The sequence below is a fragment of the Oratosquilla oratoria genome, chromosome 14 (genome assembly GCF_046742065.1).
Source record: "Oratosquilla oratoria isolate Oo_2021 chromosome 14, ASM4674206v1, whole genome shotgun sequence".
Classification (NCBI taxonomy): domain Eukaryota; kingdom Metazoa; phylum Arthropoda; class Malacostraca; order Stomatopoda; family Squillidae; genus Oratosquilla; species Oratosquilla oratoria.
Genome location: NC_134790.1, coordinates 17,161,430 through 17,178,769, shown reverse-complemented (window position 1 = coordinate 17,178,769; position 17,340 = coordinate 17,161,430). Strand labels below are relative to the sequence as shown.

At 41.9% G+C, this 17,340-nt stretch overlaps 1 protein-coding gene across 2 annotated transcripts; it reads left to right on the top strand.

The window, feature by feature from the left end:
• Positions 1–848: 848 nt before the first annotated feature.
• On the top strand, positions 849–16,481 carry LOC143032746 (uncharacterized). 2 transcript variants are annotated; one of them, XM_076197710.1, is made up of 5 exons: positions 849–972; positions 9,597–12,099; positions 12,820–12,967; positions 13,473–13,688; positions 13,832–16,481. In XM_076197710.1, the coding sequence occupies exons 2-5, from the start codon at positions 9,609–9,611 to the stop codon at positions 14,145–14,147; spliced, it is 3,171 nt and encodes a 1,056-aa protein (XP_076053825.1). In that variant the 5' UTR covers positions 849–972; positions 9,597–9,608; the 3' UTR covers positions 14,148–16,481. The 2 variants fall into 2 exon arrangements, with proteins under 2 accessions (XP_076053825.1, XP_076053826.1); XM_076197711.1 differs by lacking the exon at positions 849–972 and adding an exon at positions 3,161–3,367.
• Positions 16,482–17,340: the final 859 nt, after the last annotated feature.

Here is a 17,340-nt window from a genome sequence, read left to right as displayed (position 1 = left end):
CTAAATTTTTTTAGTATGCAATAATACTCTTTCCGATAGAGTAAGTATACATAAGTTCACCAAAGAAATTGAACAACTTTTATGACACGTTCACCTATAAGCACTTCCCACAGTCCCTTAAACACAAATAAACACAAAAAATACACCACCTTATCCTTCATTGTTCTACTAACCATACCAACCCAACTAACACTATAACTACTATTATCACTAACATTGTTATTTTCATTATTATTGTTATTTAAAAATAATAACATGTGCGAAACCAATCGCACGTGATTTAATAAAAAAAAAGCAATAAGTATGGCAATAGGAGTCACTACCCTCCCCTAACATAATTGTAAATGGATAATAATAATAAAAAAAAAAAAAAAAAAATATATATATATATATATATATATATATATATATATATATATATATATATATATATATATATATATGATCAAGTAGCAAGAGGGTCTGCCCAACATCTATTGTAACTTTAACTTCCTTCCATTTCCTCCTTTACTTCTTTTACACACATACCCTTCCCCCCTCCCCCCTCTCCTCCATCTTACCTATCCTATCCAGTAGTAGTAGTATGTGTAAGTCACTAGAAACTCTGTGCATACAATTTCTCTCGTAAGGATAACTACATATACCACGTAGTAATACCTCACTACTACATCTCCAAGAAGACTAAGAAGTCCACAGGGAAGGCCATGCTGCCGTTTTCTTTTTTAATTCATTGTGTGTGTGTGTGGGGGAGGGTGTCTGATCTTTTTGAATGTGGGAGTGTTGGGCTTGGGGATAGTGGAAGAGGAGGAGGAGGTGGGAGAGGGGGAGAGAGGCCTCTCCTTTCGACTAGAACACCCAGATATTCATTGTTCGCCTTGCAGAACAGTGTCAAGATCGGACTAGTGCGAAAATTGAAAGCTTAGGAAAGACAGTGACGAAAGGCAATAGAGATATCAACAGCTTGTTGTACAAGTAAGTACTTTGTTGTTCTTTGCAGTGGAAAGCGTCTGAATAGCCAAACAACAAAAGATAATACGTGTTGGAAGATGTTGATGTTAATCGTACGTTTGGACATGGCGAATAGTGAGAGCATCAGAACCTAGATTTTTGTATTCATGTATCAAAAAATATATTTTTCGCCATTGACACGAATTCAATATAATTGAACTGGAGTGTTTCTGTCAGTTTTGCAAGACGCACTGCATAATGTGTTCGTTTCAGTCCGTGCCTCGACGGAATAATGAAATTGCTACTATGTATACGCGATGCATGCAATACTAAATTGAGATCGAGTGTAAAGGGCCCCATTCACGACAACGATTTTCAACCCCAACCCAGATTTCCAGCCCCAACCCAGACCAAATTTTCTCGTGTATGGGCTCCAACAACCTACATCGCAACCCCGATTTGCAGGTTGTGGTTGGAGTTGGAGTCGTTTAGATTTTCCTGATATTTTGTGGGCGGAGCTTCATGTCTGTGTTGGGGTTGGTGTGGTGACTGGTGAGTGGGTGCGGACAACCAAATCTATCACTTGTGCCCCAATTCTCGTACCGTGCGCTTGTAGCTGTAGTTGTGCTGCCTAAGTAAAAAAATGGAAGCGTACAGTAAATATTTCGTAAGAGAGATTATTGAGATATACCGTCAACATCCATGCCTGTGGAAAGTTGAAAGTAAAGAATACTCAAATAAAATGATGAGAAACAATGCTTATGAAATACTCGTTTTAAAATTTAAGGAAGTAAACCCCGCAGCTACGCGTGATGATGTAGTTAAAAAAATTGGCTCGTTAAGAACTGTATGGAGGAAAATTTGAGGGCTTCCTATGACCTCCCTGTTGCTAGGAATCGTAATGTACATACGAGACGTTTATGAGGTGTAATAGCCTTCCTCATCATCGTATCCTGTTTTTTTTTCATGATTGGTATTACCAAGGACAGAAGTTCTAAAAATGTGGATTCATCCATTCTTAAATAGTTCATATAGTCTTTAGGCTCTAGTCTCAGTTCCTCTAATAATTGAATATGGGATAGCTTGTTTCTTTTTTGAAGCCAAGACTTACCAATTTGACTTTTTTTTGCGCTTTCTAAAAAAAAAAAAAAGCAATATCAAAAAGATCGTCAGAGTCGAGATCAGACATCTTATCACAATAGAACTGCGGATCAACTGCGAAAATTTGAACAATTGGTTGTTGCAGTGAGTGGCGAAGCCGCCAACCACAACTCCAACCCAGACCATGTTCGAAATCTGGGTTGGGGTTGAAAATCGTTGTCGTGAATAGGGCCCTTTACGCAGACGTTCCCAGACAGTTGTACAAGGAGAAAATCATACGATACCATAATATTTATTCAAATGAGTGTATACAGAATCTTGGGAGAATTGTACTAGTCACACTAATAAGGCCAAGACTGAAGTACGCAACGACACTATATGGTCACGCAGTACTAAAAAGAATATAAGGAAAATGGAAAGAATCCAAAGAGCAACTACGAAGATGGCACCAACACTTTAAAAAATGTCATATGAGGAGAGATTGTCAAAACTGGAATTACCGACACTGGAACAAAGAAGAGAAATAGGTGACTTGTTGACCATCTATAGAATTACGAGAGGCATGGAAGTCCTTGATAGAGAAGGGGACATGAAAGCTCAAAAAGGACAGTTATAGAAGAGACCTGAAAAGGAACAGCTTTCCACATAGAGTGGTGCATACATGGAACAAATTGGACGAAACAATAGTGTGTGCATAAACCCTGCATGAATTAAAGAGCAAATGAAACACTGCGAGATACAAAGACGGGACATACGAGCGCAGCCCCCCTTCCCGTAAGATACACATAAGCAAGATGCTGTAATGATTATGATTTAGTTTATATTATTTGTTTTTGTTTTGTTATCATTTGTCTGTTTGATTCTCATTTATCATTAGTTATATGTCAATCTATTATTATTTACTATTTACCTGTTTATTATTTAACTAAACCTATGCATTTATTTATGTATTTTATTTGTTATGTACATTATTATAGTTTTTATTAATCAATTTATTATCATTATGATTTTTTCGCATCTGACCTAGATATGGACCAAAAGGTCTCCTGTCGGAATGCTCCGCCTTTGTAATCCTTTGTAAATGCACGCACAGACACAGACGCACACACACAACTATGACCAGAGAAAACAGAGATGGTACTTCTGCATATTGCAAATCACAACCATGTGCACTTGAGGCTATTGTGGGCCTGCGGCACAGCAACTAACACTACTACCTCCTGGAATGCAGACCTGCTGCACTTCTGCGCCAAGGCCTAGCCCTGCCACTCACCCCCGGAAGAAGTAGCGCGCCACGTCTCGGACCCCCCTTGCACAGGTGAATCCCCAACAACCTCCCTGAAGACGCACACTCTCCGTGGCAATGTCTAAGGTCGAGGGTTCTTTTCCCGTCCAGCTCCTCGTCGACCTCCGAAGCCGGACTTCCCCCTCCCACCTCCACTCGGTGGATTCCCTCATCGCTCCTTCCTCCCTCCTCCTTCTTCCTTCCTCCTTTCTCCTTCCTCCTCCCTCCTCCCTCCTCCCTCCTCCTCCCTCCTCCCTCCTCCTCCCTCCTCCCTCCTCCTCCCTCCTCCCTCCTCCCTCCTCCCACGCCATCGAGCCGTCGACTGCATCCACGACCTTTCCTCCTCCTCCTCCTCCTCATAGCAAAAGAGTGGTTCTGGTCTGGGCAGGTATGAATCCTGTGAATCACAAGAAAAAAGGTAAACGCACACACAAACACATACACACACACAGGCGCGCGCGCGCGCACACACACACACAGGCGCGCGCGCACACACACACACACACACACACACACACACACACACACACACACACACACACACACACACACACACACACACACACACACACACACACACACACACACACACACACCGACTCGGTGGCATAGTTGGTAAAGCGCTGAACTGGGAAGCAGGAATGCTCCCAGCACCCAGTTCGAATCCTGCCCAGGGCCGAAATTATTTCGGTATCGCTGTGCCTCGGGTCGTTACTCTGACTCTCGTGGGCGGGGAGTTGGGTGTGTGTGTGTGTGCAAGGTCATAGCATTACCCATAGATCGGACCTACGAGCTCTGAGCTCTCTTCCAGGAGGGAAATAGCTGTCGATCACGAGTCCAACAGGTGATCCAAAGACCAAGTGAATACACACACACACGCACGCACGTACGCACACAAACACGCAAACGCACACACACACAAACGCGCGCGCACACCTAAGTATGGCTAAGGCACATAGACGGGGACCATACGAGCATAGCTTGTCCTGAATATAGACGGGTTCACGTGTGGTGTCATTACGAAATGTAAACTTGCACGTACATCCTTGTAGTCAGGAAAGCAAGGTGGAGTAATGAATTGTATATTGTAAATATTATAGATTCCTTGATTTCACTTACCGACGCCAAAAAATGATTAAAAAAAAGGCCAAAGGATTGACTCCGAGTACTTGTGAATGCATGTCGTTGTTGATATTCCCTAGGGCCTAGACTGTCTGTCCGAGCAGTCCCATCTCCCCAAGGAATGCCACGACCGAAACAGGGTTTTCCCACAAATCCTTTATGGAGTGTATTTTGTGCTGTTTGCGTGTGTGATTGTGTATAATGCAGTCTTCCATGATGTGTTGAATAGTATGGGGTGAAGTGTTACATCCTGGGCATTTGTCCACAATGCAGTCATCCCGTCTCTTCTGGTAGCTTAGAAGAGGTGGTTGGTGGCAGCATCGCAGTCTGGCCAGGTGGACTCTATCCTTTCGTGGTAGAGAGGATTCAGAGGGATGGGTATCAGGGGGTATGGCATGCAGCAATGTGTCGTCTTTTAGTGTGTTAATGGAGCAGTGAGTGATGTTAATTTTATATTTCCGGAGGCTGGTATTTGGTGGTTTTGGAGGGAGAGAAGAGATAATTTGTGTGTGATATAGGTATTTGGTGTTTTTTTTTTTTTTTTTTTTTATGTTTCTTGGTGTGTAGTGGGTGTGCTGTGTTTGTGGAGGCTGCAGCAAGTGTTTGTGTGCCTCTCATGTCGAGATGATCTTTGACTTTGAGGACTTTTGTTTCATAGTGTAAATTGTCTGTAGGTGTTGTATATGTGCAGCCTGTAAATTCTTTTAAGGCTTTGTTTTGTATGGTCTGAAGGGTATTAAGGTGTGTCTTAATGAGATTAGGTGCCCATACTGGACTAACATAATTCATCACTGAGCGTATGCATTGTTTGTATATTGTAGTATTAGTGTCTGTTTTGTCCAAATGTTGTTCCTCTGATTGATTTAAGTACGTTGAGTCTAGGTTTGCATTTATTTTTTATGTTTGCGATGTGTTGTTTGAATGACATGGATGTATCGTATGTTAGACGAACAATTTTCGATGTGTGTGCGTGTATTTACCTAGTTGTATTTACTTAGTTGTATTTTACGGGAAGGGGAGCTATGCTTGTGGGGTCCCGTCTTCATATCTCATTTCATCTAAACTATTTTTAAATTCATGTATTGTTTTTGCACACACCACTTTCTCATCTAACTTGTTCCAACTGTTTATTACTCTGTGAGGAAAGCTGTTCTTTTTCAAGTCTCTTCTATAGCTGTCTTTTTTTATTTTCTTTCCGTGTCCTCTTGTATTTCTGTTATCCCATTTTATCAGATTCTCTCTATCAGTAATTTCTATGCCTTTCATGATTCGTGTGTGTGTGTGTGTGTGTGTGTGTGTGTGTGTGTGTGTGTGTGTGTGTGTGGTACATGAGTGTTTTTGGTATAGAGATGAGGTATGTATTTGTGTTCTTTTGTCCAGTTGATAAGAAATGTTACTGTAGATTTGGCTGGGGCTATTTTGAGTCTGTTTGTAGTGAACCATGTGTTGAGATATCAGGGTATGGCTGTATTATTTCTGTGACTTTGTCTGTGTTACAATGTGTACATGTGATTGTTATATCGTCTGCGTAGGAAGAGCTTTACGTTTCTGAGGTGTCTGGTGTGGGTGTATCATGCATGTATAGATTAAAGTATGTGGGGGATAGAAGAGAGCCCCGTGGTACTCTATTCTTAATGTTTCTGATGTGCAATGATTGGGCATTATATGACACATAAGCATTCCTGCGTACCAGATAATTGGCCAGCCATCTTTTGGTGTTATTGTGCATGTCTGTATTATATATTTTGTTTGTTAGATTGTGGCGGGGGATAGCATCAAAAGCTTTACTAATGTCTAATGTTATGAGAAGTGTTCTAAGATGGGGCCTATCTGAATTGATGCCATCTAATGTTCTATTGTGTGAGGTTTATTAGAAGACTGTTTGTGGAGTGTAGTGGCCTAAAACCGTGTTGTGATTCAGCGAGGGGAATATGTGGTGTAATGAGTTGAAGTATGAGGCGTTCAATGAGTTTGGAGTGGGTGCAGAGAAGTGTGATTGTGCGGTGTGATGTTGAGATTGTTGGGTCTTTATTGGGTTTTGGGATTGGGGTTATTTTCCCTTGCTTCCAGATGTCAGGTATATTTTTGTGTGAATAGCTGTAGTTTGCAATATTTGTGAGTGGGTGTATACCTTGTGGTCCAATATGTTTTAGGTGGATGTTACTTATGTTGTCAGGGCCACAGGCGGATGAGTGCTTGAGGTTATGTATTATGTGTTTTGTCTGACTGTCTATGAAGGGTGTATAGTCTGAGTCTGTGGGAAAGTCTTTCTTACGTCGAATGGTGCGTCGGTCGTCAGGGAGGGTAAATTATCTGTTGTTGTGGTTATTGCTGCGTGAGAGCGTGTTGCGTTACTGTTGGATAGTGTAATGCTGTTGAGTGTTTTGTACAATTTGCTGGTGTTTTTTGATCAAGTGTATTGACAAACCTCTGCCGATTTTGTGTTTTTTGTTCATGTATTTTATTGGTAACTTCTGCATATTGGTCTGCTGTATTTTGAGGGATAGGTGTTGAGTGTACCTCGTTGTCTGATGAGGCCTTGGATTTCTGATGTGAAATTGGGGTTGTGTGATTTTCTGTTGCCTCTAGGGATATATCTCTTGTCTGTGTTTTGTATGATTGTATTAAAAATGTGTACATCATTGTGTATGTTTGTGATTGGTGTACTGTTAAGTGTCTCAAAATGTTGTTCTGTCTCTTCAGTAAAAGTTTCCCAGTTTGCTTTCTTGTAATTGGTGTATGTGTGTCTGTGGCCAACTGGGGTGCATCTTGGTTTGGTGGTGATGATGATTGGAAGGTGATCAAATCCATGAAGTTGTTGGGGTTAGGCAGGGGGAGCAGAAGGTGATATCAGGAGAGGAGGGGGTGTAGAGGGCTTGGTGTGGGATATGTGTATGATTATGTGTGTTTTTCATGATGGTCAGTGAGTCAAGTTGAGTCTGCATATCAAGCCCTCTGTGTCAGGGATGTCGATATACAAGGCTGACGACTTGGCGTTGTAAGTCACCATTCATGATGATGTAAGGGATTGTGGCTAGTTGATTAAGTTGAAACCTGAAGGTGTTTAGAACTGTGGGAGATGATTGGAGGGGATTTATATATTGACTGTTGTCAGTGTTGATTTGTTGCCTGTACGGATTAGAATAGATTGGATTTCTGTGGTGTTATCTTGGGCAAGGAGGATGATTTTGGTCGTGGCGCTTGTGTCCACAAAACAGATGGATTGGTGGACTAGGGTGATGAGTCCACCGCCATTGCCATCGGTCCGATTTTGTATAATGGTGGTAAAGTTGTGAAATGATGGTGTTTTGTGTGAATGTCTAAGTTTTGTTTCTTGTATGATGGCAACGTGTATGTTGTGTTGTTTGAGGAGGTGTTCGAGTTCGTGTTTTTTTGTGCTGAATCCACCAATATTGTGTTGTAATATGTTGATGTTGTGTGTTTTGTATGTGTTGTATGTTGCCCTGTGGGGTTGGGGTGTTGATGGGGAAGATATAGGACCTGGGTTAGAGGGAGGGAGAGGTGTGATTGGGGACAAAGGAGGGTGAGGAATGATTGAGGACAAGGGCGGGGAGAGACTGGGTGTGGGCAAGGGTGCAGGCTGTGGTTGGGAAGATGGGAGTGAAGTTATTGGATGGCAGGTGGAACATGTCCAAGTGTTTGTGTATTTGTTTGTGTTTGCAAGTGCTGTACAAATGAAGTGGGCCCAGTTTTTGCATATGTTGTATTGAACTGAGCCCTTTGTCTGCTCGAGGTGATGGGTTTGGAGCATGTTTGGCATGTGCATTTTGTGGTGGGCCCAGGATTGCTCTCTACATCTCCGGCTAGTAGTAGAGGAAGAGGGGTAAGCGCCGGAAAGACACTCCTCAATGCAGAAAAAACGTAAAAGTGTCTGTCGTGAAAGGATTGTGGTACTCGCCCAGGCGACCGAAGCCCCTCCTGGGGATAGGTGCTATCTGCGTCAAGCCGGTGGCCAGGGATATTTGCTGCTGCAGTTTGGCCCCCAACTGTTGGGGTTAGGGGGTGGTCCAACGACGAAGATGCTGCAGCACCAGGACCTGTGAATACATGTTGATAACAGCGGTGCAAGAATTGCAAAAGAGCTGGCATACACGGTGTTTACGAGGTTTAAGCTTGATAAATTCCTTAAGTTCTCTTGCTAGAAATGAGCTTAAAAGTGCCAAACGATGGATTCAGAGTACCTGAAGATGCTTAAAGACAGCGAGAGTTGAATTGCGAAATTGCGACTTGGAACAGTTGTCAGTTTAAATGTCGTTGAGCGATAGTTGGCAATATGATATTACGCTGTTACCAAAACTATCTTGGAGATATGTAACAGAATATCTAAATGATAAATCTAGCAAGTTCACGAAAGAAGTAATGAAAACCAGCTATTGGTCAACAATAATAATGGATCTGGCAGGTATTCTCCCTTCCAATTTTCAGTTTCGCAGTATAATACTGTCTGTTTTCTGCATCTTCAGGTAATCTGAATCTATTGGTTGGTCTATTACTATTCTGTAAACACACAGACAAAATTATAACAATATTTATATCTCACATTTACGTGTATACTATCACCATCAATTTTGACTTCTCCAACACCGCAGCAAGACAACAGCACCCTATTATGTCGTTCAAACATCTTTGCGAGGCTAAAGCGTGGTTCCAATATGATTCGCCAGTGGAGTATTCCAGTATTTTTCCGAATACTGTACTTGGAAGATGAAGAATAGTAATAAAAGAAAAGATGAGGAGCCTACGCCTGGAGGCGCGTAACTGCGGCTGAAACCGTCACTTTTGACTTAAGCGCTTTGATTGTTCGGGAAGGTAACACCCACTGCTAGGAATTGGAAAGCAGTGCAGGATTCGAATCCACAACTAATAGAATGCTAGTGTTATAGTCAAAACAAAATCGCTGGATGACCCAGGTGTGATACAACGACCCTGAAACGATTATGGGGATGTTCTGATCGAGATGATTGCAGAATCAATTCAAACCCGAGGGGTTCTCTTAAGACTTGTGCCTGTGCTTTTGTATGTACAGGTGCTGATTAATTGTTGGATGTGGGTATATAGAAAATACTAAAAATATATACTAATATTATTTTCCATTTATATATTCATTATTTATTTACAGAGATAGGACGCCATGGCTCTGTCAATCAATCGCGGAGACATCAACTTCTTAAAGGTTGCTCTGGCTGTCAAATCGGAGGGCGGTCGCTTCTTGGACGTTGTCTTTGGTGCCTGTTACCAAGGAAACACGCAAACTCTAAAGGATTACTTCACGTCTAGATATAGTAATACTCAACTCGGGAAATTTTTCAATAAGCCACAGAGAAATGCCCTTGACGATGGAACCCCATTTGAATCAGTGGATATCAGTTTTAAGTATGCCATCGTGCAGCGTGCATGTGGCTTTCCTCCGCCAGATGATCCAGCTTGGACGAGAGTGGATCACTCAAGTCTATTTTACAATCTATATTTGATCAAGGAACTACGGAACCTCTTAGCACATGAGAAACGCGACTTCACTGACGAAGCTGTTTTGAACCAGACGTTCAGTAACTTAAAGTCATATATCACCGATGGGGTGGCAGCTTTCAAGTCTCTTCAGTTGGGATTGGGCCGGTCCGTGTCTTACATAGATCAGACCGGACAGGAAATTCAACAGAATTTGGGCAGGTTACAGAACCAAGACATTGTCGGTGACGATGTGGTTGGACATGTTCAAAATCTGCTAAAAACTGATGGAACCCAAGAAAATTGCTCCAACCTTGAGAGGGTGAGGATGATTTACCCATTGCCGTCTACTCTGTGGCGGTTGGAGTTTCTCGTGAAGAATATATATGTGCCTATTGGGCTCGAGTTCGATGAGAGCTCAAGGCCTAGAAATAATCGGTCATTTCCCATTGAAGTGAAAGAACTGTTGACTAAGAAGGTACCTTTGGCAGGAGTTGATGTATTACCCCAAGTCGTGACCATTGTAGGTCCCAACGGCAGTGGCAAGTCAACGATATTTGCACATCTTGCTTCCGAGTGTCTTGAAAAGCAAAGCGATATTGCAGGGCTCTTGGACTTCGATTTAGTCATCCACATATCGTGCAAACAAGCGTCCTGCAAAACATTTTCAGATTTACTCAGATCCTGCATGCCGACAGCAGTGTGCAACATCAGTGACAACCTACTTCATCGAGCAGCCCTGCAAATGAAGCTGCTTATTTTGGTTGACGGTTTTGATGAAGCGAGTAGTGAGACGAAAGATCTTCTTAAGAACCTGTTTGAGAATATGAGAAATCTTAACAACATCCGCATCCTCTTGACCACGAGGCCAGGAAGCAAGAACGACGCCATGCGTCTTATGAAAGAACTTAAATGTCTCCATCTGAAAGTATCTGAACTTACAAACACTCAGCAACGGGAAGTTATCAAGAACTACTATAATGCCTTCAAGGGCTGTGGCACAAACCCACCACCTGTGGAACACATTTTTGAAATGGCACGTGGACACAACGAACCTATACCATTGAGTATGACTTTGTTCACCTACCTCGCATGTGTAGCACCAGATAGGATCAGGCCATCGATGCCCTTGATTCAGCTTCTTGAAGAAATTAGTGACATCCTAAAGGAAAAGCTTCACGATCGACTAGTTAATGAAAAGAAAACGATGTATCTTTCAGAGGATGAGAGGGAAGACAAAATTCAATGTTTCATGCAAGAACTCAACGATGCAGCCTTACAATGCGTGGTCCTCGAAACCTTGGAACTTCCACACAAGATACTGACTCGTATTGTCAACAAGTGCAGAAATCTGGAGCTACCTCAGAAGGAAATGTTCGAGGCTTTCTTATCTTCTAAGCAAGCATGGATGCCTACAGGTACAAAACTAATGTATAATTTCCCTCATACTAGCCAGCTAGAGTATCGGGGAGCCCTTGGACTTTGTCAGCGACTGTTCAGTCTCCAGGGCGGGGGTCAAGAATTGTCCTTGAGAGAAATATTACAGGCACAAGATGGCCGTCTAGCCAGGTTATGGGATATGTTGCTCATGGCTGTGTGGACATTCCAGCGAAGCGGTCTGCTGTCCGACTACGCTAAAGAGCTCGCTCAACTAATGCGGAGTTCGCACGAAGAGAAAGGGCTTCCTGGGGACCGAGTAGACGCCTATTTGGAGGCGATGAGTCACAGTGGGATGCATTTGGCCTTCGTTAAGCACCTGCAACCTGCGCTACCTAGGACCATGTGGCGCGTCAGCAAATGCCCTGAGACTTTGCTGGCTGTGGAAAGTGAAGTTTTCCCAAACACCCTTAATATTAGATTAATGAGATGCCCCCGGGATGTAACCGGTCTTGAAGACATTTTGAACAAGGTAAAAGGCATCAGGTGTTGTGTTGTTCTCAACCTCTATAATTGTTTGCTTAATGCTGCCACCTGCTACAGGCAGGGCTGTGGCAAAATCTTCACCCACCTAACGACACCAGGTAACGTTTGCAAGACACCTTTACTTTGGGGGCCCTTCAACTCGGACGTTACCTTTCCGAAATCCATTCTGGGCCTCGTGCTTAGTATCCACACGCCACATGACATGATTGCCTTCCAGAAGCAGGTGCAGAACTCCCTCAAACTGAAAGGACTAGGTGAGTGACAGCATGACTATGTTTTAGAATTGTTGATATTAGAAAATGAAGAATAGGGCCTAGAAGAATGAGGCCTAGAAGTGTTTGCATGTCAGTCACTTGATTCGTTTGTTATACTATTTCTATTATCTCGTGACCCAGAAGGTGTTCTCTGCTGTTTTGTCACGTACTGAATCAAAACACTCAGCATATACCGGAAGCTGTCCACTATCCCGAGTATGTTAACATGGAATATTCTAAATGCATACTGATTTTTTTTAATTAAATGGTAGGTGATATGAGTAATTGCTATACATGTGAAGAAAAGAAGAGACTTGTTAAACGATGTGGCATCTCAGGTCAGGCGACTTTGCTCCGGCTCCCGAACTGGTGCGCGGTGTCTCCCCTGTTTTTTTTTTTTTTTTTTTTTTTTTTGAGACGGTTTAGATGTGGCACCGCTGCTGGTTTTGCCGGCCACATCGTATGGGTCACCAGATAGTGGAAGAAGGTGTAAAGCTTCCATTTACATATGATACGAAGTACTGTATCAGTTTTTCAGTAAAACATGCCAAAACATTAGAAAAAAGATAGTGTATATAGATATTGTAAAATGTTCTATTTATCACCATCTTAGATACACCAGTCTAGTAAGTTTGTCCTGAATAGCCATTCATTGTAAGAAACGAAAGTGCTCCTCGGTGAGTTCCATTACTGTTGAATATCGAATTCATTTTGCCACAGGTGTGTGTGTTCCGGTCCGGTATGACGAAGATATGCCAGTTCCACCACTAACCAAAGAGATTAAGGAAATGTACCTAATAATTCAAGGTGCACGGGAAGAAGACATCGACTGGACAATACAATTCTTTACAAACTTTCATGTCAGCAAGTAAGCGCTCGCCCATTCCAAAAGGGACTGGCACCACTTGAGTGATCTAGATATTAAAATAATGATAATAACAATAATAATAATAATAATGATAATAATAGTAATAATAATAATAATGATAATAATAATAATAATAATAATAATAATAACAATAGTAATAATAATAATAATAATAATAATAATAATAATTATGATTATAATGATAATAATGATAAAATTACTGTACACATATATATAAGTAGCTGCATGGGATAATTATCGAAGCGCCACGGGCCGTCAGACCCCGATTTTGTGCTCAACCAGGCGACCTAGGCTTCCCGCACCACCCGGTGGGAGTTGGATTCGTCTCCCTTTACCATGATTGACTCAGAGGGGGATGAAATCAGGGTCTGGCTGCCCGTGGCGCTTGGGTCACTCTCTCACGTAGTTACTCGTATGTGAATTTAGTGAGAGGCAATCCCATTCATGACTTTTCATGTGTTTATTTGAGTCTTTTCTTTGCTAGGAAATATAAGTATTTGTTTCTGCGCGATACGACAGTGAATGTCACTGCCTATGAGAAGATGGTGACGACGTTAGCTGAGAATGGCGTTAAGGTCGCAGATCAAGTCATCCTTGATGGAGAGAATCTCGAAAACATTTCGAGTGAGGACAAACAACGGCTGACCGAACTCACCGTCCGACTCCTGGGCTGCACCGGACCGTTACCCCTATATTGGCTGTGGGTATAGAAGTGTCGTTGATAATTGTTTGAAGATACTGTTGTATTCCTTATGGTTTGATTTCATTGAATCCCATGGGAGGTAAGGGTTTTTATCTGTACACACGAGTAATGGCGTATGCTTCTTTTATCCATTTCGGCAGGAGTGGCAGATTAGCAGACCAGAGAGACCAAAATGACGAGGATGCTATCGAGCGCGCACACCTTCTCCAGGAAATGCTGTCTTCACCCGAGATTAAGACGTTGCTCACGAATCCAGTTGTAGCTATGATGATACAATCGTCTCAGTCCACCGACCTCTCCTCACTCATCCCCTTCATATTCAACAGCCGGGAAATGAAGGCTCTTATGCCTACGGAGGCAGACAGACAACTCTTGTCGAAGTTGTCCAAGGAAGAGTTTAAGGAGATCGTCGATTCGCTTCTTGCGATGGTCAAAGATGGCGTCGGTAAGGATTAGGTGTGAAAATAAAAAGTGCTAGGGGGATGTGGGTAGAACAGAATGATAAAAGGATCTCGGACGTGTCAGCATTTTTGCAGCGTAACTGTGGCCGGTAGTAGGGTAGTTAAAATTATTCCAGTGTGTGATAACGAGACGTGCAGTGGTTTAGTGTGATCAATCAATCCTATTCCAGCACATTTAATGGTAAATGGTACTCTGTCGCTACCACGTCTTGATTAATTTAGATCTATTTCTGAAAAGAGACCGTGATAGTGTGTAGGCCAAGTGCCATATTTTATATAAGATGTGAAAGCTGAGTGTGACAAGTTACAGTTGATCTGGCGCTATCCAAGACCGGGTCGAGTCTCACAAACAACACTAGACCTCATCTGAACCTGTGGACTTCTGATATCTGGCCAAGCGGGGAGGTGACCCAAAGACGGTATTAGGAAACCTTGTGATTTGGCCTGTCAGGGAGTGTACACCTGCCCAGCCAGTGCGTGTAACGGAATTCACGATAGCCGACACTTACGTCGGTGATGACCCAAATATTTACATTTGCCTAAATACTATCTGCTCATATTCCTTTTGGCCTATTTAGCACTATATTATAAGATTACGGCAGTTTCACAAGATGTGAAACAAATATGTATTCAAAATCGGGAAATATGAGATGAAACTTAAACATAGAAATAAAACTCGTAAATGTTGAGCAACGTCAATTTTACAGAAGACTCGTTTTTAGCATTATGTACTTCAACAACGATGTAAAAATGAGCATAATTGTTGTATAACTTACAAAAAGTAATATATATTTTGGGAAATTATATCTACTGTTTAACCTTATCAGGCCGTATTATTAGAACATTGGAAGTTAGAAGGCTACAAATCAAATGTGTTTTATAATTGATGCCAACAGCATATGATACTTCAAAGGGTTATATGATACAAACAACTTTAGCACCTGATAACTCGTATGGAAGATAATCGTACGGAAAGTGACCTGTACTTTAGGAGTGTACATTTATTGGTTTTAGTTTAACCGATACTTTACTTTATCCATGTATAATTTATACATTAAATTTACATTTTATTATAAATATTCCACACAAATAGCATACCAATGCCACTAGAAAAAGTAATTTAGCTTAACAAAACTTTGCGTCAACACTAATCTCTCGCCAGTTCTAGCCAACTATATGGAATACGTATTTTGAATTAGTGCTACCACCGGAAATTAAACCACCCGCATTGTTTTGGCACAGATATGTTGATGACATCTTTACGGTTTGGGACGATGAATGGGGGATCCTTCCAAGAATTTTACAACAAAATTAATCACCTAACGAACAACATCAAATTCAAGGTGGAATGGGGAATAGATCACAAATTACCTTTTTTAGATATATTAATAATTAGACATGCGGAGTCTTCATCGTTCACAGTTTATAGGAAGCCCACCCACACAGGGAGCTACCTACATTTCTTTAGCCACCATCCTAACAAATTAAATATAGTGTCGCCTCAGGCCTATTCTTACGTGTTTTGAGAATTTGTAGTTCCCAATATTTAGACATGGAACTAATTTTAGTAAGAAGTCAACTAACAAAATTAGGATACCCATCGTGGTTTTTACAAAAAGCTCTTAGTAAAGCCAAAAGTAGTTTTTACAAATCAGATTCCCATTCCGCCATGAATCATAAGTGGGATAATAGATGCATAAAATTACCTTATAATAAATCAATTAATGACTTGTCTCATTTGTTACCAAAGGAAAAAGTAAATTTCATCTTCAATTATCCCAACAACTTGTTCAGTAAAGTTGTCAATATACATCATAGATCCAAGAGTAATACAACTCCTGGAGTTTATAAGTTACCTTGTTTAGATTGCAAGGATGTATATTGGGGACAAACGGGTAGAGACCTCACCACCAGGGTCAAGGAACACAAGAACTCTGTAAAATATGGGCAGGAAAATTCCGCGGTATTTCAGCATGTCGCCAACAAAAACCATCGGATAAATTGGGACGATGCTGAAATAATTTACAAATCCAAATGTAGTTTCAGAAGAAAAATGGTGGAATCAATCGTAAGTCACTTCAGGTAATTCTTCTTCAGAGATAATTTCATAATGTTTAGATGCGCAAGTGCGTACTGAAGTAATATATCCAGGAAATTGTAGTGCTTCTGTTGTTGAGATTTAAACTTAAAGATATAATTTTACCATATATTTTTGTATAGTATTCTGTAACTTGAGTAATATGAAAATTCATATTGCTATATTTTTTGTATGATTTCTATTGTTATTATTGAGAGCTAGAAGCCGACAATATAGAGAAGAATAGCAGCACGTGTGTTTTTTTCTTACCCCACAATACCTCCTATATTATTTCTTTGTCGCGGCTCGTGCCGCTTAAATTGTTCTTATCGGCTTAAGAAACCTGCACAGCGAAGTTATAGCGATAATCCCATACCACACTCCTGGTCATATGGCCATTTCCCGAAGGTTGAGTGTGGTTGAATTTTCCGCCAAAATCATCGGAAATTTAAAATTCCCGGCTCTGTGCAGGCATGTGCATTGTCGACCCCACCTCCCCCTCCCTATCCCCTCCCTTCTTAGCCGGCTAGCTTCAGCCGGGCCCGTCACTTCAATGAGAAATGAAGGCTTCGCCTGTGGGAGGAGGGAGGGACCCTAAATATGTGCAGGTTTCTTAAGCCGATAAGAACAATTTAAGCGGCACGAGCCGCGACAAAGAAATATTATCGGCTGAAAGAAACCTGCACAGCGAAGCTATGCATGAGACGAGGACAGGTGGGAGGAGAGGTGAAGCCTGATTCAAACCGTTATTACGTGTGTTTTTCCTATGGGAGACTTATTCATCTTATCACTCAGTAGAGGGGACAAAGAAACGTCAAGTACCCACGCCAAAGAATGTGACATGCACAACATTGCACTGTTCACACAATGCGTAAATTATACGAAATTTGTATCCTGTTCAGCGGTTCCTGGCCCCTCCCCACTCCTCGGTCGCCCTTTGCCCCCTCCACCCCCTTTTTTTATGAGATGAGAGGGGTGGAGCCGTTTCCATGGCGACACATGGGACAGGAGCGACCGAGTGGTAGAGACACCGTGTCCCCAAGGGAGTTGTCGATGTCCAGCCCCTAGGTCCCGCACCCGCTCCACAGAGTGGGTGCGGAGAAACGCCAGC